Source organism: Setaria viridis, chromosome 5 (genome assembly GCF_005286985.2).
Source record: "Setaria viridis chromosome 5, Setaria_viridis_v4.0, whole genome shotgun sequence".
NCBI classification, from domain to species: domain Eukaryota; kingdom Viridiplantae; phylum Streptophyta; class Magnoliopsida; order Poales; family Poaceae; genus Setaria; species Setaria viridis.
The window spans coordinates 30348423-30372461 of NC_048267.2; the positions used below are offsets into that span (position 1 = coordinate 30348423).

The following is a 24039-nucleotide window of genomic DNA, read 5'->3' on the forward strand; positions in this document are numbered from 1 at the left end:
GCGGCGGGGCAACACGGCGCAGAGAAGGAAGGAATAGGAAGAAACAATACATGGCCTTCAATCGCCGCTAACACCAACGACGAACGAGCGCCCAGCAATGGCCGAAAGCATGCTCCATTTGTTTACTCTAAAATGCCCTCGGTGCATACTCCATTGTGGATTGCGCGGTGATTGATTGAAGTGCTTTACATGGCTCCTCCGTGGAAAAGAGGCAAAGAAACTAGTCACCAGGTCAACTAGTCAACCCCAATTAAGAGCAACTCCAAGAGTCTATTGAAAAAATCTCTCCTAAAACTATTCATTGGGGGTTCTACTAAAAAAATTTTCTCCCAAAATCATGTCATCACGTAGTAGATCCCCAATAATAAACTCTTCAATACTTCAAAACTAACTACGTCAGCACGTGGACCCCTCTTGAGCTCCAGCAGCTTCCCCCTCCGACCTTTCATGCGTCCGACCTTTCCTGCGCTCTCTGGCTCTTTCCAGCACCGTAGCATCGTGATAATTCATGGGAGCACCGACAGCTCGTTGTTGCAGATCTATTCTTTAGGTGCGTAATGAGTTTCATCCTAGTTTCCCCTCCAATTTTTTTTTTACCAATTCGATTTCCCTCGTTCTAATCCCGCCTCCACAAGCGTCTGGCCGTGGCCTTCGAGCCGGCCGTCTCCAATGGACCCGCTGGCCTCCTACCTCTGCCTCACCGTCCTCCCCCACGAGATCAATTAATGCAAGCTGCAACAAGGCGCGCGTGGAGGGCTGCGCGGCGAGCGGCCATAGCGAGACGGCGGCGCGGTGCCTCATGGAAGATGCCGCCGCCGAGCACACGATGCGTGCCATTCATATGTGAGAAAACGTCGCGGAGGCGCACGGAGGCCCAGGGAGAGGACGGCGTCGACGACGAAGATGAGGTTGGAGTCGACGAGGGGAGTGAGAAAAAAAGAGCGCGGGATGCGGGATCGCTGAAGGACCGATATACGGCGTATATGCAGGACGATAGAGGTGTATTTAACGTCTGCATATTTTTACAGGAAGGATGGAAGAATTATTGGAGGTAATTTTTTTATTTTTCCCTTAAGATTTTGAACAATTTTAAGTGAACTTTTAGAGTTGAGTCCGACGCAGCGCCAACCAACTCCACGGACAACAGTGACAGCGACAGCGAGTGATCCAATACCAACTCCTTCGAACCGACTCTGCACACGTTGACGAATGGGGTCTTCCTTCTTCCTTCTTCCTTCAATTAGTGCAACCAATCCCAAGCTCCGAGCAGAAACTTAATCAGAGCAACCACGGAGATCAGATCCGCGACAGCTGCCGCGCGCAATGGCATCCCCGGCGAACGGAGCGCTGGAACGGTGCAAGAGCGCCATCACGGCCGCCACGTCCGTGGTGGCCGCGGCCATGCTGCTGCGCCGCCTCGTCGCCGACGTCCTCCCGGCCGGCGCGCGGCCCCTGGTCGGCACGCTGCTCCTCCTCCCGCCGCCCTCCGCCCGGCGCCACGCCGTGGTGATCGAGGAGTTCGACGGCGCCTTCTACAACCGCGTCTTCCTCGCGGCCAGGGCGTACGTCTCCACGCTCCTCGCCGCGGCGCGGGCCGGTGCGCCGGCCGTGGTCAAGGCCAGCCTGCCGCGCGGCGCCGGCGCGGAGCAGATCACGCTCGCCATGCGCCCCGGCACGGCCGTCGTCGACGTGTTCCGCGGGGCGGAGCTGAAGTGGCGTCTCAGCGGCGGCCGCGGCACCGGGCGGCGACGGGCGGACGGCGGCGGCGCGGGCGAGGCGTTCAGGCTCAGCTTCGACGGGCGGCACAAGGACCTGGTGCTCGGCGCCTACCTGCCGTTCGTCATGGCCCGCGTCGAGGCCATGGCGCGGGAGCAGAGGCAGGCCAAGCTCTACAGCAACGAGTGGGGCAAGTGGCGGCCCGTGAGGCTCCGCAACGCCTCCACGTTCGCGACGCTGGCCATGGACGCCGCGCTGCGGCAGGACGTGGTGGGCGACCTGGACATGTTCCTGGGCCGGAGGGAGTACTACGGGCGCACGGGGCGGGCGTGGAAGAGGGGCTACCTCATCCACGGGCCACCCGGCACCGGCAAGTCCAGCCTCGTCGCCGCGATCTCCAACCATCTCCACTTCGACGTGTACGACCTCGACCTCGGCGCCGTCCGGTCCAACACCGAGCTCAGGAAGCTGCTGATCCGGATGAAGAACAGGTCCATACTGCTGGTCGAGGATGTCGACTGCGCGTTGGCGGCGGCGCCGAGGAGGAGGGAAGCTGACGGAGGCTTCGATGGGAACATCCCATCTTCCAAGCATCACAAGGTTAGTCCATTCGGTACTCAGGAGGAACAAGGCGTAGTACACTCTTCCACAGTTAGCACGAGACCTCCAACGAAAAAAAATTCGTAGAAAAGGATGCAATTTTAAATAGGAGGCAAGTGCCTCTATAGGCAAAGAACCTTGGTTGAGAAGATAACATTTTATACACAATTTTATAAGATGAAGCCAAACTTTTTCTGAAATCTATGGTCGTGTCGCTCGCATCGTAGCTTTATGAACAAAAGCAGCAGCAAAATTTAAACTAAGGGCCTGTTTGGCAACCAAGTGTTGAAGTTTAACACCTGTCACATCGGATGTTTGGATGCTAATTAGGAGTATTAAACATAGGCTAATTACAAAACTAATTACACAGATGGAGTGTAATTCACGAGACGAATCTATTAAGCCTAATTAGTCCATGATTTGACAATGTGGTGCTACAGTAACCAATTGCTAATGATGGATTAATTAGACTTAATAGATTCATCTCGCGAATTAGCACAGGGTTCTGCAATTAATTTTATAATTAGCTCATGTTTAGTTCTCCTAATTAGTATCCGAACATCCGATGTGACACTGTTAAAGTTTAACACCTCATATCCAAACACCCCCTGCATGCGTGCCGTTTATATTTCACAATGTACACTTCATAGCCACTGCCCACTACAACACGGTAGAACAACAGACTGCACATACTAGAACCAAATTATTGAGTGTACCAAGTACCAACAACTCTGTCGCTGCCAACGCCGCCGTTCGTGTTCCGCGCGATACAGGTCACCCTGTCCGGGCTGCTCAACATGGTGGACGGTCTCTGGTCTTGCAGCGGGCACGAGCGCATCCTCATCTTCACCACCAACCACATGGACCGGCTCGACCCCGCGCTGCTCCGGCCGGGCCGGATGGACAAGCACATCCACATGGGCTACTGCGGCTTCGGCGCCTTCAAGGAGCTCGCGGCCACGTACCACGGCGTCGTCGACGACGGCCACCCCCTGTTCCCGGAGGTCGAGGCGCTGCTGCGGGAGGTGGACGCGGCGCCCGCGGAGATCGCGGAGAGGATGCTGGCCACGGACGACGCCGACGCCGCGCTCGAGGCTGCCGCGAAGCTGCTGAGGGACCGGAAGGCCGGGGTCGAGGAGGACGGCGGCGGGTACGTCAAGCAGAAGCTGCACGTCGGGCCGAGGCGGCCCCGCCCGCGGCCGGTGCCGGTGCCTGGGCGAGGCGCGAGTGCCGCGAGCGCGAGGCGGGTGGTGTTTGACGAGGAGATCGTTCTGGGTGTCTCGCGGCGACAGGGGCGCGGGTCGGGCCGGCGCGGCCGCGGTGGAGTGCGCGGGCCAGGACGGGGCCGGCGGTAAGTAAGGGCGGCCTACTACGTGGTACGTGTACAAACACTACTGTTGTGTACTTGTGTCTACTAGTATGTCAGCATGAAAAATTTCTGTGGACAAATAGCACTGACACGTTTGATTAGGCCCCTACGTCTCGCGCGAATTATAGATACTTCTGAATTTAGCAGAAGAGCTTTTGACTTGGGGTTCGGCAGATGTTACTACAGCTCACGTTTTGCCTGAAACACACGTACTACACGTTGTTTTGGACAAACTCGATCAAAATTACTCTCAATAATATAAAGTTGCACCGACAATAACATCGGAAATTTCATGGTTAGGTAGGAAATGAGCATATTGGAATAATATTCGACACAAATTGCAAATCGCCATGCGTTCGTGCACAGGGCGTTTGATCGAAAATTGGAGCACGAAAACACAGAAGAGCTCTGACATTGAGCTCGTTAGATGTTACTACAGCTCAGCAACAATGCAAGAACATGTTCGATCTCATAACCTCATTTTTTTTTCTTTGAGAACGTTGATATCCCATTTTTCATGAAGTACCAAAAGCAGCCGAATCAGAGTACAAGCGACTACTTCAAATAGAGGAAACATAAAAGAGTCGGAACGACTTTGAGCAACCGGAATGGGCACGTTTTGCATGAAACACACGTACTGCATATTGTTTCGGACAAATTCGATCAAAGATTCTCTCAATAATATAAGTGGCACCGAAAATTTGATCAGAATTAGGATTAGATTATAATGGGAATCTTGGAATAATATGCGTCACAAATTGCAAAGAACCATGTGTTTGCGAACAAGGATTTTGATCGAAAGCGAGCATGAAAACACAGATCCGCCTCCAATCCAGCCTAGTTCCGCGGTTCGACCCGGTGAAAACACCCGGGCCAGGGCCAGCCGACCCAACCCTACCCTGGCACGGTTGGGGTGGTCCAAGACATGAACGATCGCGTCTCTTCCGTCTCGGCTGGTTCCGATCCCGGACGTTCAGCACGTTCTCGCTCCACAACGTTTTCGATTCAAAAAGACTTGCGGCCTGTTCGCTTCAGCTTATTCAGCCGGCTTATCAGCCACCAAACAGTGTTTTCCTTTCACAACAAATCAGCCGTTTCAGCTTTTCAGCCGGCTTATAAGCTGAAGCGAACAGCTCCTTGTTCACGGTCCGGCACGACACGAGCTAACCAGACAGAGGAAGCCGTGCTCGCTCCCTCGAAGTCACTTTGGGCCCTACGCGTGGCGCGGCTGCTCTGCACGTATCCGGGCGGGGTTGGGATCACGGCGCTAAATCAACGGACGGCAGCCGCGTTCAGCGCCGCAGCCTAGAGCCAGCTAATTCCGCGCAGGCCACGAACATCACAGAGCAAGAGCAGCCAGCTCCAGAACCTGCGAGATTCTCATCCTGTCTGACGCCCGCAGCCTACACCGGCGGACTTTGGCAGCTGCCGGCGTAGCTGTGCGGCCCCGTTCCACCGACCATTCTCGCCCATACAGAGCGGCAGAATATCAAAGGCAAAACAACCCTTCGGTACGAGTTCGGTCCATCAATCCATTTCTTTGGTAGAGTTTGGTCCATCGATTTTTACGGAGAAAAACGGAGAATCGAAACGCGATTTCGTGTGCTGGTGGTGCCCACGGCCCTCGCGGACTCCTGCCTGACTGCCACGTGTCCACTAGCGCTCGCAAGCCGTGGGCATACGTGTTGTGTGCCTGTGCTGTTACCGTTCGCAGTTGCAGAGTCCAGAGAGACCCCAGGAGCGTATCCTGGGAGAAGCACAATTTCAATCAGTCAAGCTTACATCACCGAGTATCGAGTCCAAGCTTGTTTTCAAGATCCGACAGGCTTTTTTGAAACGGAAAAACGCGAGCACCGAAAGCCCCCGCCATGCCGCCCCCACCCAATATGGCCGTGCAGGCGAGGATGCGGATGCCGGAAGCAACACAAAACTTTGCGGCCGCCATGTGTTGCCCTCGCGGCGCGCCCCCAGTGCCCAGACGCGTGACGCGTCCCTCGTCGTGCCCGCCCGAGCGTCTCCTCGCCTCCGCGCTCCGCCTCCCCTATTTAGGCCCCACCACCACCACCTCGCGCCCTCGTCGCAACTCGCAACGCCCCCGCTCGCTTGCCCGCTCCACCGCGCCCCCAACCCACCCGCGCCCGTGCCCGGCCAAAAGAGAATTCGAATCTCCCACCACACCACCACCGCGCCTCCGCGGAGAATCGCAATGCGGGCCTCCGTCGAGGAGGCGGGCGCGCTGCTGGCGCGGAGCGACTCCTTCGGCGGCCGCCGCCGCCACCGCTCCGCGTCGCCCGTGCAGTCCGCGTCCCCGAGGCCCGGGAGCCTCAGGCGCCAGTCCTCGTCGTTCCGCGAGGACGTCGGCCACGCCGCCTCCGAGACGTACCTCGTCTCGCGCCTCACCTTCACGCTCCTCCAGTACCTTGGGTAATTCGCACGCGCGCGCGCTCGCGCTCTTCCTTCCGCTCCTCAGCTCCTTCCCATCCCGTTCCGACGAGTTCCGGTCGCTATCGGATTATTAATTAACTCGTCAACCCGCCTCGACAGAAACAATTTTGGTTAGCTAGTCAAGCACGGGCGACGGATTGCTCGATGCTACGCGCGGGCGTTGCTGATGGTTTCGATGCTGCTGGCCTGCAGCGGCGACGGTCGAATTACTTTTAGAAAAAAGCCGCCTACGTTTGGAGAGGCTCTCGTGGCTGGGTCGAGAAGGAAGTTTTTCGCGAGAAGCAAACAGGAGATTGATAAGACTGGATGCAGTTGCGTGTCGAAGTTTCTCGACAAGGGGGGCGTGGGAGTAGAGTAGTTTTGCTGAGATTAAGCTCCGGGGGGCCACACAATGACACAAGGCCTCGACGTTTCTGGATTTCCCTTGCGTGCAGGCTATATGCTGTTGCCCAGCAAATCTCATTTTCATATTATATTTTTTGATCTTAAAATCATGTGCATGCTGACGCAGTGTGATGCTGCTGTACATTTAACTAGTCATACAGCCCACTTGCTTTTGTCCTAATAACAGCTAATCAACCAATCATTGTTCTTGATTTTAGTATTGGATTGGATAAATGGGGGCAAATGAAGTAGGCATGTTCCTGATTGCCTGAATCTGGCGGCTGAATTTGGTGATATAAAATATCGGTTTCTTTCCATGGAAACCCAGTTCTACATCTTGTTCAGAAAATTACATCTGCTGACTATGACAATTAAATACGTGATAGAGGGCCGCACAAGTACTACTAGAAACATGTTAAGGCACTAGAAAATAAGAGTACAGATCCAAGTTCAGAATTGTAAAAGTACACAAGCTCCAATATTGAAAATGAGATCACTATATACAGGAGTACAGGACCTGTACACTCCCTGTACTGGATAGCTTCGTGTGTATCTTGATATGATGAGACCCATCGACAGTGTTCGTATATAGCAGAATTGTAGAAGTACACAAGCTCCAATATTGAAAGTGAGAGCACTATATACAGGACCTATACACACTCCCTGTACTCGATAACTTCGAATGGTATGATAAGACGCATCGACAGTGTTCACCTTTCGCTGGAATGCTTTGATACATAGCTTTACTGTTGTGTTTTTTATATTCTTTCTTATCTTTTTTACTATTATTCAGGATAGGCTACCGATGGATGTCACAACTCCTTGCACTCACAATCTATGCAATTTTACTTATGCCAGGATTCATACAAGGTATACTGAAGCCAACCTGTTAACATATCATATTCACAGAGTATGTTTTGTTGTTTCAATATATATGCTTGAGGTTGCCTTGAAGGGACCATACACCTCTGACTCCTTTCAAAGTAACATGATATCATTGTAGTTTCTGAAAATCCTTTTCTTGGTTTACAGTTGGATATTACTATTTCTTCTCAAGCCAAGTTCGTAGAAGTATAGTCTATGGAGAACAACCCAGAAACAGGTAACAGCAGCCTGAAAGTCCCCAAGCTGAAAGAACAGGTAAATATGTTCCCTATACATGGTTGAGCGTAATGATTATTACCCTATACAGGTTGGATCTGTACATACCAGAAGATAATAGTAGGCCCTGTCCAGTGGTGGCCTTCGTAACTGGTGGGGCATGGATTATTGGGTTAGTATTGATGATTCTGAAAGAAAAAAAAAAACTACTGTAATCCTATGTTGCTATCTTTATTGATGAACTTGGCTTAAATTTAGTTACAAGGCATGGGGTGCTCTTCTTGGACGACGATTGGCGGAGAGAGGAATAATAGTTGCTTGCATTGATTACAGGTATTGATTGTTTTAACTGTATCACTATATTCTTTTATTACCAACAAGGGATTATGGATTTTTCTATCTTATTTGCTTGACACAACATACAAATACTCCTTCCAGAAATTTCCCCCAAGGTACAATAGGCGACATGGTTAATGATGCTTCTCAGGGGATTTCTTTTGTGTGTAACAACATTGCCAATTATGGAGGAGACCCTAATCAGTAAGTGAGCAAGTTCTTTAATTTCTCTATTAAACTTGGCATGCAATTTTTTATAATTTCATTTTGAGATTTGTCATGTATGTAACTTTTGAAATTTGTGATTCACACTTTAGTGCCAGCGGTTATTGATTGAAATTTGTTTGATAAAATAATTGATGATCACTGAGGAGAAAACCTGACCTCATCTGTTTATTATAGAACCTTACTCATTCTATTTGCTCTAGCTTTAAGCAGCAGAAGTAGTTACTTATCCTTGTGAGTTCTGTTAAGGATGCACCTTTATATCCTTCTGTGTTTAGTTGGTTAACTTTGACTATATGCGCATTCAAATTCTTGTCCCTTTTTGGCACTTAATTACTTGACTAGTATTTATGGTGAATCTGTAGGATCTACTTGATGGGTCAGTCAGCAGGTGCACATATTGCAGCTTGTGCCCTCATGGAGCAAGCAGTAAAAGAATCTGGGGGGCATCCTGTTTCTTGGAGTGTTACCCAAATAAAAGCATACTTCGGTTTATCTGGAGGGTGAGATCTTAGCTTCTATTGCATGAATATTTTGAGTCCTGCAGAGAGGCATGGGTTAATACAACTGTCCAAGGCTTCAGGGAGCTGAGCTGCTGTTAAGATATTCAGACTTTTTAGGATGATGCCTTTTGAGCTCTCCTTGAAATCTTAGCCAAAAATTCAGATACTCCCTCAAAATCCAAATGTTGGTCATTTTAGAATTCTAGTCGGCCAAACTTCTTAATTGGACTCACCAATATATGGAAAGTTACATATATTTACATCATATGGTTAATTTACTAGATTTGCCATGGACAATACTTTCATAATATATAACTTTCTCTATTTCAAAAAATTATGCTTCTAAAAAAAATTGCAATTCATCATATTGGAGACCGTCTCGATGTCCTAAAATGACCTGCATTTGAAATCAGAGGTAGTAAACATATTGTCCTCACTCAGCATATTGAGTATCTTCTGTGGAAGGTATTATTTGCAAAGTAATGCTGGGGAAACATGCAATTGCCCTTTTTGAGTCTTCAAAATGTCAATGCATTGAAAATCTTCTCTCTTTTTCCTTGTCATGTGAACTACATACGTAAGAACTTCCTAAAATCTGAAAACATCAGTCTCCAAAAATCATCATTGCTTTGCATCTGGATGACTTGGCTTTATCACCAAAAGTGTTTTTTTCTTGCAGATACAATATCCATAGTTTGGTTGACCATTTCCATGAACGTGGTCTTTATCGCTCGATATTCCTCAGGTATTAAATTGACTATGCTGTGGAAGTGGTAAATTTATCTAGTAATGGTCATAGATCACACTAAGAAAGCATATGAACTGCAATTTCAGCATAATGGAAGGAGAGGAATCATTGTCACGTTATTCTCCTGAAATCATCGCCAAGACGTCAAGTGCTGAAACCATAGCTCTTCTGCCACTTATTGTTCTTATGCATGGAACTGGAGATTATTCCATACCATCATCTGCTAGGTTTGTTCATATTCCTTCTACAAATGTTTGTTTAGGAAACTGAAGGACAATACTCAAGTAAAGCTGGAGTTATGGTTGACATGATTTGTCTATGCCTTGCCATGCTGTGGTGTCGAAAGGAAGTCCTATGTCTGTCCAAATATTTTTAGCCCTTGAATTTAACAAAGGAAACTTCTCCACAGCTGCTTAACTAATTGGATGCCTGTTATCCCAATCTGAAATATCAATTAGTAGTTATTGACATTGTACAAACCAGTTAAACAGAATTTACTTGTTAGATTACATGAAGCCATGTGGCAAGGTGAGGCAGGACAAAAGTACCCTTTTAAAGTGTCTAAAATATACTGCAATGCTGTGATGCTCCTGCAATCTTCTTTTTCCTTTTACAAATTTTACCATTCCTTTTCCTGTACACCAAAATCGTGTTTATATATACAGACTGGAAAGTTGATATACATCAAGTGCAACTTTTCTCGATAAAAACCAACATAAAATTTCCCATAACACTACAAGGCCAAGTCCCTTTGTTCTCTACACTCAAAAAGGTGGTACATTTCCTTCCAATAAATATGGCTAAACTAAGTATTGTTTGACTAGAATGTCGATTGCCGAGTTTTATGAGAATATTGTCTTCTCACATATAGCATTAGGGGTCAAATTTTCAGAGCAAAACCATCATGATAAGATTGCTTGCTACTTGTTTTTTCTGTGGTCAACTGCTCTAAAACTTCCCCTTTTTGTATATTTCTCTGCTTCTACTGTAGGTTGATATTGTTGGCTGTGATCTGTTGCTTGAATTCATCATGTAACAATTGTAATCCTTTCTCAATTTCATGTTACCAGTTACTCTGTTTCTTTTGTGCGCAGTCAAACTTTTGTCGACGTCCTCCATCAAGTTGGTGCTCAAGCAAGGTTATTATTGTATGAAGGGAAAACACATACAGATATCTTCTTACAGGTTCATAGCATGAACTTTGATAGTGACTTAATTTTGTACTTGTTTCTGACTTTTCAAGCTCTGTTAGTATTTGAAAGTATGTAGATGTTCAGTAAATTCAATTAATACTGTTACTTATTGATGCATTAATGGTTCCTTTTTTTGCAAATCGGTTCACTGTTTTTTTTAACTAAGCTTGCTGGATATCCTTTGAATGTTTATGGGTGTTAGTGTTACAGTCATTTCTTTAATTCACCCCTCTTTAGTGTGGCAGAATTGATCTCACTGTTGATTATGTAGAAGGGCTCAATTATTTTACATGGGAAGAAAGCAGTCAGCTACCTAATTCATTAATAAATGGCTTGCCAACACTTACATAAAACCTTTCCTCAGTAGGGCTTTCTTGTAATGTGATTGGATTAAAATTACAGGTTTCTTGGCTTTAGGGTGAGATTCATAACATGCCTCTCCACAAGCAAACTATTGCTGATTTTAGGTTAATTGATCAGCTTATGAAAATATTTTTGTCCTAGACCATGGTTGATTGTGAACTACTTTGATGAAAACACATGCTTGAAAAGTTGGAGGGAAGCTTGATATGCCGTACAATGCTACTGGTTTCTTTTCAGTCTGAGTAAACTATATTTGAGTGTCATTGTGAACATCCTTCTACCCTGGAACCTTAAAAGAACAGCTACTGACTGCTATTTGGGACTTAGGTTTGATGAATGCCAAAACTTCTCCAGTGATATGCATGTATCGGGTTTATTGCCATATTTCCTACTAATTGGTATTAAGCAGAAGATCTTACTGAATGTTTTCCTTGAACTTTCTTTAATTGGTGTAGTCAGAACTAACCCAACTGCCTGGAAATAGCTGCAGAATTTATTCTATTGTGGTTTGCTAGAGTATCTCATCCTAGTATGCATTGTTATAACTGAATATCTTGTTTCCTTATTTCTTTCCATAGGACCCTCTTAGGGGCGGAAGAGATCCATTGGTTGAAGATGTATTGTCTGTTATTCATGCTGATGATGCAATTGCACGTCAAAAGGTTGCTTTAGCACCAACTCCAAGGCGCTTGGTTTTTGAGTGGCAATTAAAGTTGGCCCGCCAAATAAGTCCATTCTAGTAGGTACTTGCTGCCCTCACCTCAAGCTTTTGCCGTATGCTCTTTTTCTCTGGCATACGTTTCTCACGGTTATGATTTTGTGTATAAGGTTTGTAAATTTAGTTGACAAACAATTTCTGAATGTTTGATTCCTCATTAGTAGATGAATGCCAGATTTGCTTTTATGTTTCTCCTATTATTTCAGTATGCTGTTTCTGTATATGAAAGTGACAATATAAGTGCTTTGAACCACATACATATATAGTGAATAAAGATCAAGATTTAGATCAATTTCCTCATTGACTACTACTATTTATACCTGAAAGACTTTGTTTCCCTTTTAATGAGACTTCTTATATTTATTCAAAAGGTTTGGATACGGGTATTATATTAAACACAGATGTGTGCAAAATATCTAGTATGAAGCACGGCCAAGCTTGCATCTGTGGGTTTTGTGCCTTCACGAGGAAAGGGCGCCCGGGGCTGTTGATTTGGATTGGATCAATCAAGGAAAGAACTCTTCCCTCATCTTTCCTTGCACCTTGGCCCAGTTATGCTCTATGCGAAACTTGTAGGCTGTGGCTGGCACGCAGTATGAGAAGAAGCTAACATGATTGGAAACCACATCCTCTTCTCTCTTTTGCAACTGTACATAATGATGCATATTGTATTGCATACAGGCTTGTAACATTGTTTCTGTAATGTCGTGTGAATGTGTGATACACAAGGACATTAGTACTAGAATATTTCTTCACAGGGAGAGGTTGCTCTTGCTCGGGCGAGCTGTTTGATTGGATTGAGGCAACGAAAATCCTCATCTTTCCAGGCATTTTTCCCCTGTGGAGGTCTGTGTAACTTGTAAAAGGTATGGACGTATGGTAAGACTACGGAGGAATGCAAGAGGAAGCAGCTCTCTGATCGAAATAAACACATCCTTTTCTAGTTTCCTTTGTTTATTTTCCCACGCTGCACATGGTTCTGTGTTTACGTAACTCACAAAGGCCTGTAAGCATGTATATTGTAATATTCTAGTTTGTGCAAACAGCCAAACACTGCTAGAATATTAGTCCCTGGCTGAACTTCACGATGTACTGAGATATACTTGTAGCAGGATATATTTTCACTTTTTTTTTTCTAATGCGTCTGGCTATTGTTGCAAGTGTGCAGCCGAATATTCCGTTTTAAGTTACTCCAGTGCATGGTCTTTCAGTTTTCTCTTTCTTTTGGAAGTTACTCTAGTGCATATTCTTCCTTTTTTTTGGCAGTATGGTTTGCTACGCATGTACCGTTCCTAGTGTTGTTTCTGATGCATGCTTGCAACTTTCCTGAGGATTTCTATGGGGACTTGCGACTTCATGAAGATTTTTTATGGGGCTTTGCAACGTAATGATAAATTGGTTTTGCTTCTTTTATTGTTCTTGATTATTTTCTAGTTTTCTTTCACGTGTAAGTATGCTTAATACTCTCGTATCTTATTTTGTGTTTGTTTTCTTGTGTAGTTCTACTTAAGTTATGACGCAATTACGTCCTTTTTTTTTTGTTCTGTCGTTGCTATCCATACATGCTAGCAGCTCGCATGAACCATTCTGGGCATTCAGTGGTTAGTAGTACCGGAGCAGCGCATCCTGGGCAGCAGGGCAGGTAGCGAGTGCTAGCTTCTTCTCTTACGGGTGGTAGGCTGCACCCATTGATCGACAAGCCAGACGTATGCCTCTACACATGCACGGACTTCAGCTTTAACGGGAGAAGAGCAATGGAACAGAACACGCCATGCTGAAAAGCAAACGGTCCCTCGGTGAATTTCATATGATTCTTAGGCCCGTTTGGCTCTCCAGGAGCTCCTAAAATTCCTGTCACATTGAACGTTTAGATGCTAATTAGGAGTATTAAACATAAACTAATTATAAAATCTCCTAAAATTTTCTGTCACATCGAACGTTTAGATACTAATTAGGAGTATTAAGCATAGACTAATTACAAAATCAATTGCACAGATGGAGACTTAATATTGTCACTCAATCACCAAAAGCACAATCTATAACCCAATGGGATCATATTTCTTACATTTATTTACGTCACAAGACACGGGTACTCCATCTTATAGCGTGGTATATGGGTTTTGGGATCATTGGATCAAGCCCTGTGAGAATTGGTTTGCACCTCTGAATCTCCTATCACATCGTGCGTAATAGTAGTTAGTAGTGGTGAACCTCAAGCTCTTTTACTCGGTTAAAGGTGTCAGCCGAGGTCATAATACTAATGAAAGTATTTATTGGAACTCAAACAAACAACCAGGTCACAAAAACATCATTCGGGAGAAGATGAATGCGACGACATAGTTACACCTGTCTTATTTTTAGTATTCATCACATGAGGGGTGCATACACAGTCAAGGACCTGTCCGACTAAGGGCACAAGTTCAAGACATCATGAAAGACAGAAGAATGGAAAGACTGGATTCGTAATTCATAACAGTAACATAGCACGGAGACCCTCGCTCAAGCTCCATTTCTCTTAGCTTCCATCGTCACTTTTTGGATGCCGCGGGCTTGCTGCTCTTCACCTGGGTTTCACGTGAAGCTAGCTAGTGATCATCACGAAAAGAGCAAAGGTAACGGCAACAATACGATGCCATGCCAGCTACAGTGTTATACCTTCTTCTTCGGCTCCCGGGGCTTCTGCTCGGCCTTCTTCTTGACGCCGTTCTTGGCGGCTGACGGCTTCGTCGCCGTCTCGCTGAGCTTGGGTGCCGGCTCCTTGGCCTGTGCTCCAGCTCCGGTGACCTTCGCGGCCTTCATGGATGCCATCGCTCTTGTGCTACTGCTGTAACACTGCTTGAAGAAGCTTAGCTTGGTGCTTTGGACCCGATGGGAGCGGACGGGACGAGGTATTTATAGGCCGCTTCAGTATGAGTATGCCAGAGCGGCAGAGCTCTCAGCAGAATATATGTTCTTGATATGCAAGGAATAAAGGTGGCCTGAATTATTTCGGCTTGTTTAGTACGTCGAAGCAAGTGATGACACGGTGTAGCTTGGCTGCTGCTGCTGCTGCTGCTGCTTCTTTTACAAGAATTGGATGCCTGAGACGACGCGAGTTACCGGACTTGAAGCTTGCTATTGGAAATGCTTCATACATATTATTCGCTGAGTCGATTGCGCACATTGGTGCCAGAAAGTTCAAAAAGAGGATGGAATGCTACGAAGATTTTTCTGTTTATAGATGGAAACGCTACGGAGGGTGTTCGTCGAAAAAAAGTTCATCGCCGGGTGCTTCGACGTGTCGACAGCGAGCGAAGGCCCAAGTACACTCTCAAGGAGGACAGGAAGCCCATCTATATTCCACGCGGACTGGCCCAAGTACTGAAGTACAGGAGGCCCACCGCATATATATCTCTTGATTTCCTCAGCGTGAGTGCGTGACACATTTTCTTTATATACTTTTGGTTCTTGTCTTATCTATAAGAATGGGAAAATTGAAAGTAGTAGTAAAAATATCTAAACTTCACCATTATGCATTTAACAGAACCACCTTGACTATCATCCCATCAACAAGACCGGCGACAACTTCTGTGCACTATGTACTACTCCTTGAGTATGTTTAAAATTAAAAGAATAAACAAAATGAAAGAGGAGAATACTCAAGAGAGTCGAAGATTGTTTTTTTCTAACAAACCCAAAACCTAGCTTAAGGACCTGTTGGGTAGTTATGGATATGCTCCCTACAACCCCCTGAAACTCCATTATTCTCCATCCTCTTTTATTCTATCCACTCAAAATGGAGTCGCTTTTTCAATTCGACGTGGTTCAGGCCGGGTGTTTTGAGCACGAGGTCATGTCATTAAAAAAAATCTGCAGATGCAACTAGGTCGGGCACTTCGAATATATCGAGACGTAAAACAGAGGTCTAGGAATTTGATTCCGTAATTCCATTCACGCGTTAATCCATCTTTGCAGTTCCCATCAGATTAGACGAGCGAACTTATCCGCGCTCTAGCCTCTATATAAGAATCCTCGTTTCCCTGGATGGTACCACTGAATGAAATTTCTCCAAATTTTGCTTGGTAAAAGTTATTGACTTAATTACTTTCACTAGCTATCTCTAAGCCACCATGAGAAGGCCCAAGCTGATCGTGCAAGCAGGATTTGGAGTTTCTTCTTCTTGATGGTGGCGAAGGAAATGGGAGTGGAACTCAACATGCAGCGATGGACGTCTTGCCATGGCTCCCGGCTCCATTTACACTATGGCGTGTGGTTCCCTCAAGAAACACTACAGCGTGTGCATGTGCGACTCGTCAGGCTAACCTCACAGTCACATCGTGCCTGCCCGGTACCGTTAACGTACACAAGGTAAAACTCGTGACGGGCCGGGTGTACACTCGATCGGGCTCTTTATCGAGGACCGCGCGCGCAAGACCGAAAGACGCAGCCGCAGTACTCCACGTTGGGCACCAATCATGTCGCTCGCACGACACAAGTGGCAGCGATAATAATACTATAATCATGATGGGTCCGTCAGCCACAGCCCGTCTCCGTCCCGAGATGCAGAGCAGCCTGCAGCCATCACCAGCCAGTATGAGCGTCTCTTCACTCCGCTCTCGAGGGATGAGGTGAGGCTAGCTTTCAGTTCAGGAGCAAGCAGCAAAACACTCTCAGGCCTGCAGGAGACGGGTTCCAAGATAGGAGACGGGTCAGTGAAATGAATGGCGCCAGGCCATCAATCGCAAGCAGGCTTCGCTGCAGCTGCAGGCCTGCAGTGCAGAGTGCAGTGCCGCTGGCCTTGGCTTCCCAAGCGCTGTCGTGGTCGGCTGCCGGCTGCCGCTTGCTGCAGGTCTCGATCTGGCGCTCTTCGGGCAATGGTGCCCAGCCAGAGCCAGGCGCCCAGGCAGCCAGTGCCCAGTGGCGCCCTGCACTGCACCCGACCGGCTCGGCAGAGCAAGAGCAGTTGATCGGTTCGCACGGCAAAGGAAAATTCACACCACGTCTCGTTCAGTCATTCTGACGGCCCAGCGACCCAGGAGCCGGCATTTTAGCTCCAGTTAGGGCCTCCATTAGGAGTGCTATAAAGGGAGAAGAAAGAAGATTAGTATGCAGTTAGGCACATGGTTGCCCCTGCTCCAAACTGTCCGAATTCGTCTACTCAGCAGCTCACGCGGGCCATGTATCTGCAGGAGTGCAGGTACTAGCGTGCGGCTCCCGGCATGATTACGGCTGCCGTTTTGCGCCACCAGAACCCCCCTGCTTTTTGCATAGAAAACGGGTGATTAGCCGTGTCCTATCTTGCCGATCCGTAAACACTCGCCCGCGCTTTCCCATCGGGATGGGTGGGGTGGGACTGGGAGATGCTGTCGAGCCGGGCCGGGGGGCATGGCTTCATGGCCAGAGCCGCCGCATGCAGCATGCTGTCCTGCGCAAGCCGCGTCGAATGATAACACGAGGTCCTCACGTCTCTCATGGCTACCATCATTCACCGCCGGCGTCGAATGATAACTGGGATCTAGATTGATTGCTGTGCGGGATGTCTTGTCTTGCCTTGCCAACGGTCCAGAAGGCTTTGGCACCGCGATGGCAAAAGTGACAGAACTGACAGCCTATTCGATTCAGCTTATCAGCCGGCTTATCAGTCACCAAACAATATTTTTTTCTCACAACAAATCAGTCATTTCAACTTTTCAGCCGGCTTATAAGTCCAGCCGAACAGGCCATGAGTTCCGTCCCGTGCCACTGGCCACTGCCTGTGCCTGCTGCATTTCGCTGTTAATTATGTTTGGCATGCTTCAACTCTGCACAAGATTCGGATCGTGTGGAGACCGAGCTTCGGAGAATCGGAGGGAGAGAGATGCAGCTGGTGGAGACCCTTTTCTTTCAGTCATTAGGGACTGAAGTGCAAAGTTTTTGGCCTGAATACCAGGTCACCATTCTTCAAACATTATGTTGTTGTTATGCAGAAATGCAGTGCTAAATGCGAACTTTGGCCCAAACACTGCTAATTACCTACTGGCGTTCACTTGAGAAAACCACAAGGTTCGTCTAGCTACACCTGTGTAATCAGCCAGCCTCAGTAGTTAGATCAGTGTAAAGTCATGCATTTTTCATTCCAACCTATTAGCAAGTGTTAGCAAGAAATTCCGTGGCTATTGGTAAAGTAAAGGGTGAGAAATGCGGGTAGCTCGCTGCAAAAGAAGCGAGTAGCTGTCAGTAGTCAACATGGAGGGTCTGATTCTGATCTCTGGAGGAACAGGAGGACTACAGGAGGCTGGAGCTGGGAGTCGGCCCAGCAAACGAGAAAGGAATCCTGTGCCAAATCCTGCATGGGATTTATTAGCATCTGACATCATGAAGGCATCAATCACTTGAGGCCGGGGGAGAGACAGAGCGAGGGAGGCAGCGACAGCGAGCGCCTCCTCGCTAGACCATAGGCACATCCCACCAGACTAACCATCAGGTTCAAAGAGGCCGTCCTTGCATGGGCCATGATGTAGCTCATCAGCCATGTTCGAGAGACAGAGAGAGAGAGAGAAGCGTTTGACTATGTGGAAACGACAACCCCTAGTCACCTCACCGCCTGCATCTTTCATGTACCGCGCTGTACTACGTAGGTATGGCACCGTTCCATCCAACAGTTGATGCATTGACTTTGCTACGAGATGAACTTGACATAAAAAGTAACCTGAGCCAGTTTTTCCCACTGGAACCGGTTTACCAAGATTATGCCGGCAACCACCCTAAGGTGCCGTCCGTTTGGATCATACATGGATTCTATAACCCAGCAAAAATAATCATTATTCCGATCTAACAAGTAGGTCCTTGAATTGAATGAACTAATTTATATTTATGTGAAGTCGGTTTAAATAAGTTTATCCTAACTTTTCCTAGTAATCAAGTTTTAACTTACACGGTCATATATCTCGATCTTCCCAGCTACTAATTAGTTAGTTAGACCCGCATCCAAGCTCACCGTAAATGCTTGGGCGTGTTTGGTGTCCTGGAGGACCCTAGCCTGGCTCGTACCAGCCAGCCAGGCTCCCCTGAGCCAGGTCGCGCGCATGCAAGGCCGATTTGTTTGGTTGAGCGCATGGAATAAGCCAGGCTCCGCGGATACGCTGTTTGGTTGACTGAATGTACTCGAAATTTGAAAGAATAGATGCAGGAATGGTGTTTGGTTAGTCGCATGCAATTGTATGAGGTTACCCCCTGCATGCAGTGGTAAGAATACCACTGCCTTGTTCAGCACAAGGAGGTAACCATAAGTACAATGACAGTTGCAAACATGATCGACATTACATCAACTTGTACAGCAAAAAAGCAATGATTACAAACTGAACAACTATAATTACATCTTTAACATTCCATAATTCCATCTTAGGAGGGTCATGTGAGTCTGTTGGCTTGACGTCTTTGTTTTGAAGACCGTAGAAGGCTGCAAATGCTTCATCACTTGACTTGTACTTCTTGTGGCAGGCCCCCTTGTAGCCACTGACTTGAGCATGGGCATCAACCCAATTGGAGTAAACTCCAGGTTGTCGGCCAACATGACCAACATACCAGGCCATAGATGTCTACAATTCATGAAACATTAGTAACATATATAAATATAAACATGTATTTCATATGAAGGTTACAAAGGATGACATTATAAGGTTGCAAAGGTCCACAGGAAGCATATCAGGAACTCTTTCATCAGACAGACAGAAAGGATCAAGAGACCAGACAGCAAGTACAACATCAAACATAGAGGAAAAGCCACAAGCAACTTATGAAACAGGCAGGAAGTAGGCACAATAGCATAAAATACCTTAACAGAAAGGATAAATAAGAACCATATGAATAGGATATCATCATTGGCATGGACAGAGATGATCAACAAGAAGCATATCAAAAGTATATCATCATTGGCATGGATATGTGCTCAGATTAAAACACAATAGGCACAACAGACACAATAGGCACAATAGACACATGCTCAGTTTAATATCTAACTCAGACAGAATAAGATGACTTCACAGTAGGCTTATCTAAGTCAGCCAAGTAGAAGGCTACAGTTAGCCATATAGTCAGGAGACAGGATCAAGTCCCCATCCCAAAAGAATGCATCAAGTTGTCAGCTGCACAAAAGACCATCAGATCAGGCAACAGGTATGCACAAAAGAAGCCACAACTGCACCAGGTCGTCCAAAAGAATCACTGCCCAACTAGAACAGCTCAACAACCAAGCCCAGTTACTCACATGTAGTTGTTCTTGGCCAAGTAGGTACTCAGCCAAAGAACACGGTGTGAGTGAGACATCTGCACAAAAGCAGATCCCTGGGCCTTATTGTTAAGCAGGTGACCATATGCAAGCATTAGAGCTTCCTCACTGAACCCTGGCATGTACATCAGTGCACCATACAAGTCAGGGTGGGAATCCTCAACCTTGGTAGAACGTATAGCATCTGCAACATTGTTCACTGCAGCAGTCATGCCAGTGAGCACAAGGACATCATCATCTGACAGCATGGACCTCTTTCTCTTGCTTCCAACAGGTGGTTCTGACTTGGACACATAAGCTGCCTCAGGCTTTCCAGGAGTAAGTTCCTCAGGCAGGTCATACTTCATTGGGCTGTAGGCAAACTCAGAAGGACTACCAAGAGCCTCATTTGACCCCATAGCATACTTACCTGTTGCCTGACCATTACCAAAGATGACCATCATCTCCTGGTAGTACACAATTGGCTTGTTGAGGTACTCAGCATCTTTAGGGTGTGCCTGCATTAGCACAACTGAAGTTAGATACTTAAACTGCTAAACATTTAATAAAGAAACAACAACATTACTACATACCTTGATGTGTCCATTGTAGTGCTCCTCCTTAAGGACAATCATTGAGCTGTCCCCATTCCACAAGGCTCCACTCAGCTCTCTCAGCTTTGAGATTTTAACCCACCTCTGCCTCCACTTCCTCAAGTGGTTATACACCTGTGTGCCAGTAACTTCATTGCCACTGAACTCATGCAGAGCCTTAGCAACCTGATTGAGGTGGACTTCTTTGAAACCTTTATCAGTCCTAACACCAGTTGAAATCAGCTGGCACATGCGGCGAAGAATGAATCCAGACATCACATCTGTCCACCTCATAGCAGGTCTCTGCTGAGCAGCACCAGGAGGAACCCCAACAGCCCCAACAAGGCCATCATCCCCATCAGCCCCAACAGCCCCACTAGGGAACACAAGCTCATCAGCAGCAAGGATCTCAGCATTCATCTCCTCAGCCATTCCTATTTCCAATTGCCACACCCCCACTCAGAAACAGGAATAACATAGTTGGGGAAACATCATTGCATGTGTCATGTGCCCTTAGTCATCAATATGCATTGCACTCAAGAGGAAAATAGGAATAAAAATTCATCACTGCACATGTCTCATGCCTCAGTTCAAAAGAAGTATCAGCTCTAATGAAGTATCAGACAAAATAAAATCATCACTGCAAATGTCTCAAGCCTCAGGTCTAGTGTAGTATCAAAAGAGGTGTAACATCATTGCACATGTCCAATGCCTTAGCTATATTGTGTACTGAAATAAGTAAAATCATCATTGCAATTGTTCAATGCCTCAGAACATAAGTAACAAACATTGTTTAACATACATAGAATACAAAACAGATACAACTTAGATGTGAGAGTTGCCCCTATTGGACCACATGTGTTGAGCCCATTCATCCCTACTTTGAGCCCAAACAGCATTGTCATCCATCTGGACCCCATGTCCAGGACTATCATTATTGTTGGGCACCCATGAGAACTCAGTAGGAACTACCTCATCAACCCCATGCCCAAGTATCCAATTATGCAATATGCAGCAAGTAAGTACTAACTTGACTTGTGTCTTGTAGGGATGAAATGGTTTATTATCAATGATGCGCAAACGGTTCTTCAAAGCACCAAAAGCCCTTTCAACAGATACTCTCAGACTTGAATGCCTCAAATTAAACAACTCCCTTGGGTTGGTTGGGTAGTTCCTAGCACCATACTCTTTCAGATGGTACCTAGTACCACGGTAAGGAGGAAGGAATCTAGGACGACAAGCATATCCAGCATCTACTAAGTAGAATTTTCCTATAACAAGTACAGAAATGCATTAAGTCCATTGTTATGAAGTTACAATTTTTATTTAGGTACCCAATTCAGCTATTTACCTGGTGGAACCCTTAACCCATCCTCCCTCTCTAGTGCATCAGCAAGAACAGTAGCATCATGAGCAGACCCTTCCCAACCAGCTAAGACATAAGTAAATTTCGGATCAAAGTCAACAGCTGCAAGAACATTTTGTGTGGGGTAGTGCTTCCTTCCCCTAAATGCTGCTTGGATCTTTGCTGGCACTCTAGCATATACATGAGTCCCATCTATTGCCCCAACACAGTCCTACATGAAAACCCAATAGATGCATGTTACATGAGATGCACCCAAGTATGCAGCAATAACCTACAAACTACATGACAAATTTGTTACCTTGAAATATGGGTACCATCTTGGGCTATTGCTTATCTTAACTGGTGTCTCAATAGATGGAGCTCTAATCATTTCTTGCCTAAGTTCCCCAATAGCATACAAGACCTCCTTGAAATATCTATGCACTGTTTCTATTGACCTTCTCCAATGTTGGTGAATAACTCTAAAGCGTTGGTTGTGGCCAACAATGTGTAGAAACATTGCTAGCTGCTCTTCAACACAACTATGAAGGCTATCTGACAGCAATTGCCTTTCCCTAAGCAAGTTGCACAGTGCAAAAAAAGGTGCTTTTCTCATGCGAAGCATAGCAACACACTTTATATCAGTGCAATTGTAAATTTTGTCCAGGTTCTTTTGGTGTTCCTCATCCATGGCACTCAAAGGGCCATAACTGATCTATGGCCTTGAACTACGTTGCATTCTTATCCTAGTGAAGAAGAATGCATACATAGCCGTGATAAGAGCAGCAGCTCGGGCAAACAGCAAGCGTTGCTGGTCCTCCAAAGCCATCTAAGCAAACAAGACAATTACCATGACTACCAAAGCAGCAATACGGTGACAAACTTCATTGCCATGCAACACATGCTTAGATTAAAGGGAAAATGATACAACATCATTGGCATTGAACAAGTGCTCAGATAAAAATAGCATATCATCATTGGCATTGAACAAGTGCTCAGATAAAAACAGGATATCATCATTGGCATTGAACAAGTGCTCAGATTCAAACAAGCATCAGCATTGGCATGGACATATGCTCAGATTAAAAGAGAAAACATCATTGACTTGGACATAAGCTCAGAAGAAATAGCATTATCAGATCTGTAGCGCACACAATCACCATCGATAGCACCAGCATTCATCAGAAAAGGTGGAGAGGGAGGGGAGGATTGCTTATACCGAACGAGGACGGCAAGCACCCAAACAATGTTGCACACGAACAAACAACCGACAGCAGATCTGTAACCTGGCAGCATCAACATGGATTCATACGTTACAACCCTAACCAACATTGATTCATACCTTAGGAAAATGAAAGAAATAAATAGGAAAAAAAACCCTAACCAAGAACATGGATTCGTACCTTCGAACCAAGCGGGGAACACAGATCTGAGATCCCTGCATCGATTTGAATAAAAACCACTCAGAGATGCATCTAGGGTTAGGAGATCAAGAACACCGAGGGGGGGGGGAGAGGCGAACCAGATTACCTGCGCAACAACTCAGATCCAGAGCACCTAGGAAGCAATGAAGGAGGGAGGGGATCAATACAACGCGAATCGATGAACCGAATCCATGAAAACCAGAGGAAGAGAGGAGAGGGAGCACCTCAGATCTAGCGAAGAAGACGAATGGTGACCGAGGGGGAGCGGAGGCGGCGGGGAGGGGGATATATCTGCGGTGAGTGGCGCGAAAGGGGGAGGTAACCCCAGCGAAATGGCGCGAGCTCCCGCTGGCCAAGTTTTCGCCTCCCGCGCGCCCGCCGTCGCACCGCGGGAGCCAGGCCCGGCGGAAACGGCCGCTCGTCTCGTATTTGCGGAGCCTGGCCGCGGGGGTTCTTTTGCACGCGCACAACCTGGCTCGCGGGGGGGACCAGGCAACCGAACAGACGGAGGGTGCACGCGGTGAGCCTGGTTCACGCAGCTGCAGGACACCAAACACGCCCTAAATGGTGGTTCGTCAAGGACTCAAAGGTAGAACTATACTCTCACAGTCTCACTGATTAGTTGTGTAATGCTCCATGCAAAACGAGTGGCGTACACATTGGAATAAAACCATTTGTATAGCAGAGTTACAAGTATACCATTTTAGTATAACTAATTGGACCCTTACATAAATCTTTACAAGACACGCTAT

The 24039-nt window shown here is 46.6% G+C and overlaps 4 protein-coding genes across 7 annotated transcripts; 2 read left to right on the plus strand and 2 right to left on the minus strand.

The window, feature by feature from the left end:
- The first annotated feature begins 484 nt into the window (after positions 1-484).
- On the plus strand, positions 485-3865 carry LOC117854722 (AAA-ATPase At3g50940). 2 transcript variants are annotated; one of them, XM_034736950.2, is made up of 2 exons: positions 485-2316; positions 3140-3865. In XM_034736950.2, the coding sequence occupies exons 1-2, from the start codon at positions 1324-1326 to the stop codon at positions 3572-3574; spliced, it is 1428 nt and encodes a 475-aa protein (XP_034592841.1). In that variant the 5' UTR covers positions 485-1323; the 3' UTR covers positions 3575-3865. The 2 variants fall into 2 exon arrangements, with proteins under 2 accessions (XP_034592841.1, XP_034592838.1); XM_034736947.2 differs by having other exon boundaries at positions 489-2316; positions 3090-3865.
- Positions 3866-5538: 1673 nt separating this feature from the next.
- Positions 5539-12833, plus strand: LOC117858320 (probable isoprenylcysteine alpha-carbonyl methylesterase ICME). 3 transcript variants are annotated; one of them, XM_034741364.2, is made up of 12 exons: positions 5539-6109; positions 7313-7384; positions 7547-7616; positions 7707-7787; positions 7874-7948; positions 8054-8155; positions 8542-8679; positions 9359-9424; positions 9514-9654; positions 10522-10612; positions 11562-11726; positions 12073-12833. In XM_034741364.2, the coding sequence occupies exons 1-11, from the start codon at positions 5554-5556 to the stop codon at positions 11721-11723; spliced, it is 1554 nt and encodes a 517-aa protein (XP_034597255.1). In that variant the 5' UTR covers positions 5539-5553; the 3' UTR covers positions 11724-11726; positions 12073-12833. The 3 variants fall into 3 exon arrangements, with proteins under 3 accessions (XP_034597255.1, XP_034597257.1, XP_072149721.1); XM_034741366.2 differs by having other exon boundaries at positions 5781-6109; positions 7308-7384; XM_072293620.1 differs by lacking the exon at positions 5539-6109 and adding an exon at positions 6183-7199 and having other exon boundaries at positions 7308-7384.
- Positions 12834-16415: 3582 nt separating this feature from the next.
- LOC117856411 (uncharacterized) lies at positions 16416-20950 on the minus strand. Its single transcript, XM_034738785.2, has 3 exons — positions 20519-20950; positions 20106-20443; positions 16416-16572 (listed from the first exon to the last, which is right to left on the minus strand). Exons 1-3 carry the CDS (start codon positions 20948-20950, stop codon positions 16416-16418), a joined length of 927 nt encoding a protein of 308 aa, XP_034594676.2.
- Positions 20951-21343: 393 nt separating this feature from the next.
- On the minus strand, positions 21344-22554 carry LOC140222878 (uncharacterized). Its single transcript, XM_072294006.1, has 3 exons — positions 22183-22554; positions 21870-22095; positions 21344-21789 (listed from the first exon to the last, which is right to left on the minus strand). Exons 1-3 carry the CDS (start codon positions 22552-22554, stop codon positions 21344-21346), a joined length of 1044 nt encoding a protein of 347 aa, XP_072150107.1.
- Between the last annotated feature and the right edge of the window lie 1485 nt (positions 22555-24039).

Excerpts from the sequence above, each read along its gene's own strand:
- LOC117854722 (XM_034736947.2), top strand. The coding sequence starts at position 1,324 with ATGGCATCCCCGGCGAACGGAGCGCTGGAACGGTGCAAGAGCGCCATC. Across the intron at positions 2,317-3,089 it reads CATCTTCCAAGCATCACAAG|GTCACCCTGTCCGGGCTGCT; the intron begins GTTAGTCCATTC and ends CGCGCGATACAG.
- LOC117858320 (XM_034741364.2), top strand. The coding sequence starts at position 5,554 with ATGCCGCCCCCACCCAATATGGCCGTGCAGGCGAGGATGCGGATGCCG. Across the intron at positions 8,156-8,541 it reads TATGGAGGAGACCCTAATCA|GATCTACTTGATGGGTCAGT; the intron begins GTAAGTGAGCAA and ends GTGAATCTGTAG. Across the intron at positions 9,425-9,513 it reads TATCGCTCGATATTCCTCAG|CATAATGGAAGGAGAGGAAT; the intron begins GTATTAAATTGA and ends CTGCAATTTCAG.
- LOC117856411 (XM_034738785.2), bottom strand. The coding sequence starts at position 20,950 with ATGGCTGAGGAGATGAATGCTGAGATCCTTGCTGCTGATGAGCTTGTG. Across the intron at positions 20,444-20,518 it reads ACTACAATGGACACATCAAG|GCACACCCTAAAGATGCTGA; the intron begins GTATGTAGTAAT and ends GTGCTAATGCAG. Across the intron at positions 16,573-20,105 it reads ATACGTTCTACCAAGGTTGA|GCTCTGGCTGGGCACCATTG; the intron begins GGATTCCCACCC and ends CCTGGGCGCCTG.
- LOC140222878 (XM_072294006.1), bottom strand. The coding sequence starts at position 22,554 with ATGGATGAGGAACACCAAAAGAACCTGGACAAAATTTACAATTGCACT. Across the intron at positions 22,096-22,182 it reads GATGGTACCCATATTTCAAG|GACTGTGTTGGGGCAATAGA; the intron begins GTAACAAATTTG and ends GTTTTCATGTAG. Across the intron at positions 21,790-21,869 it reads TGGGTTAAGGGTTCCACCAG|GAAAATTCTACTTAGTAGAT; the intron begins GTAAATAGCTGA and ends TACTTGTTATAG.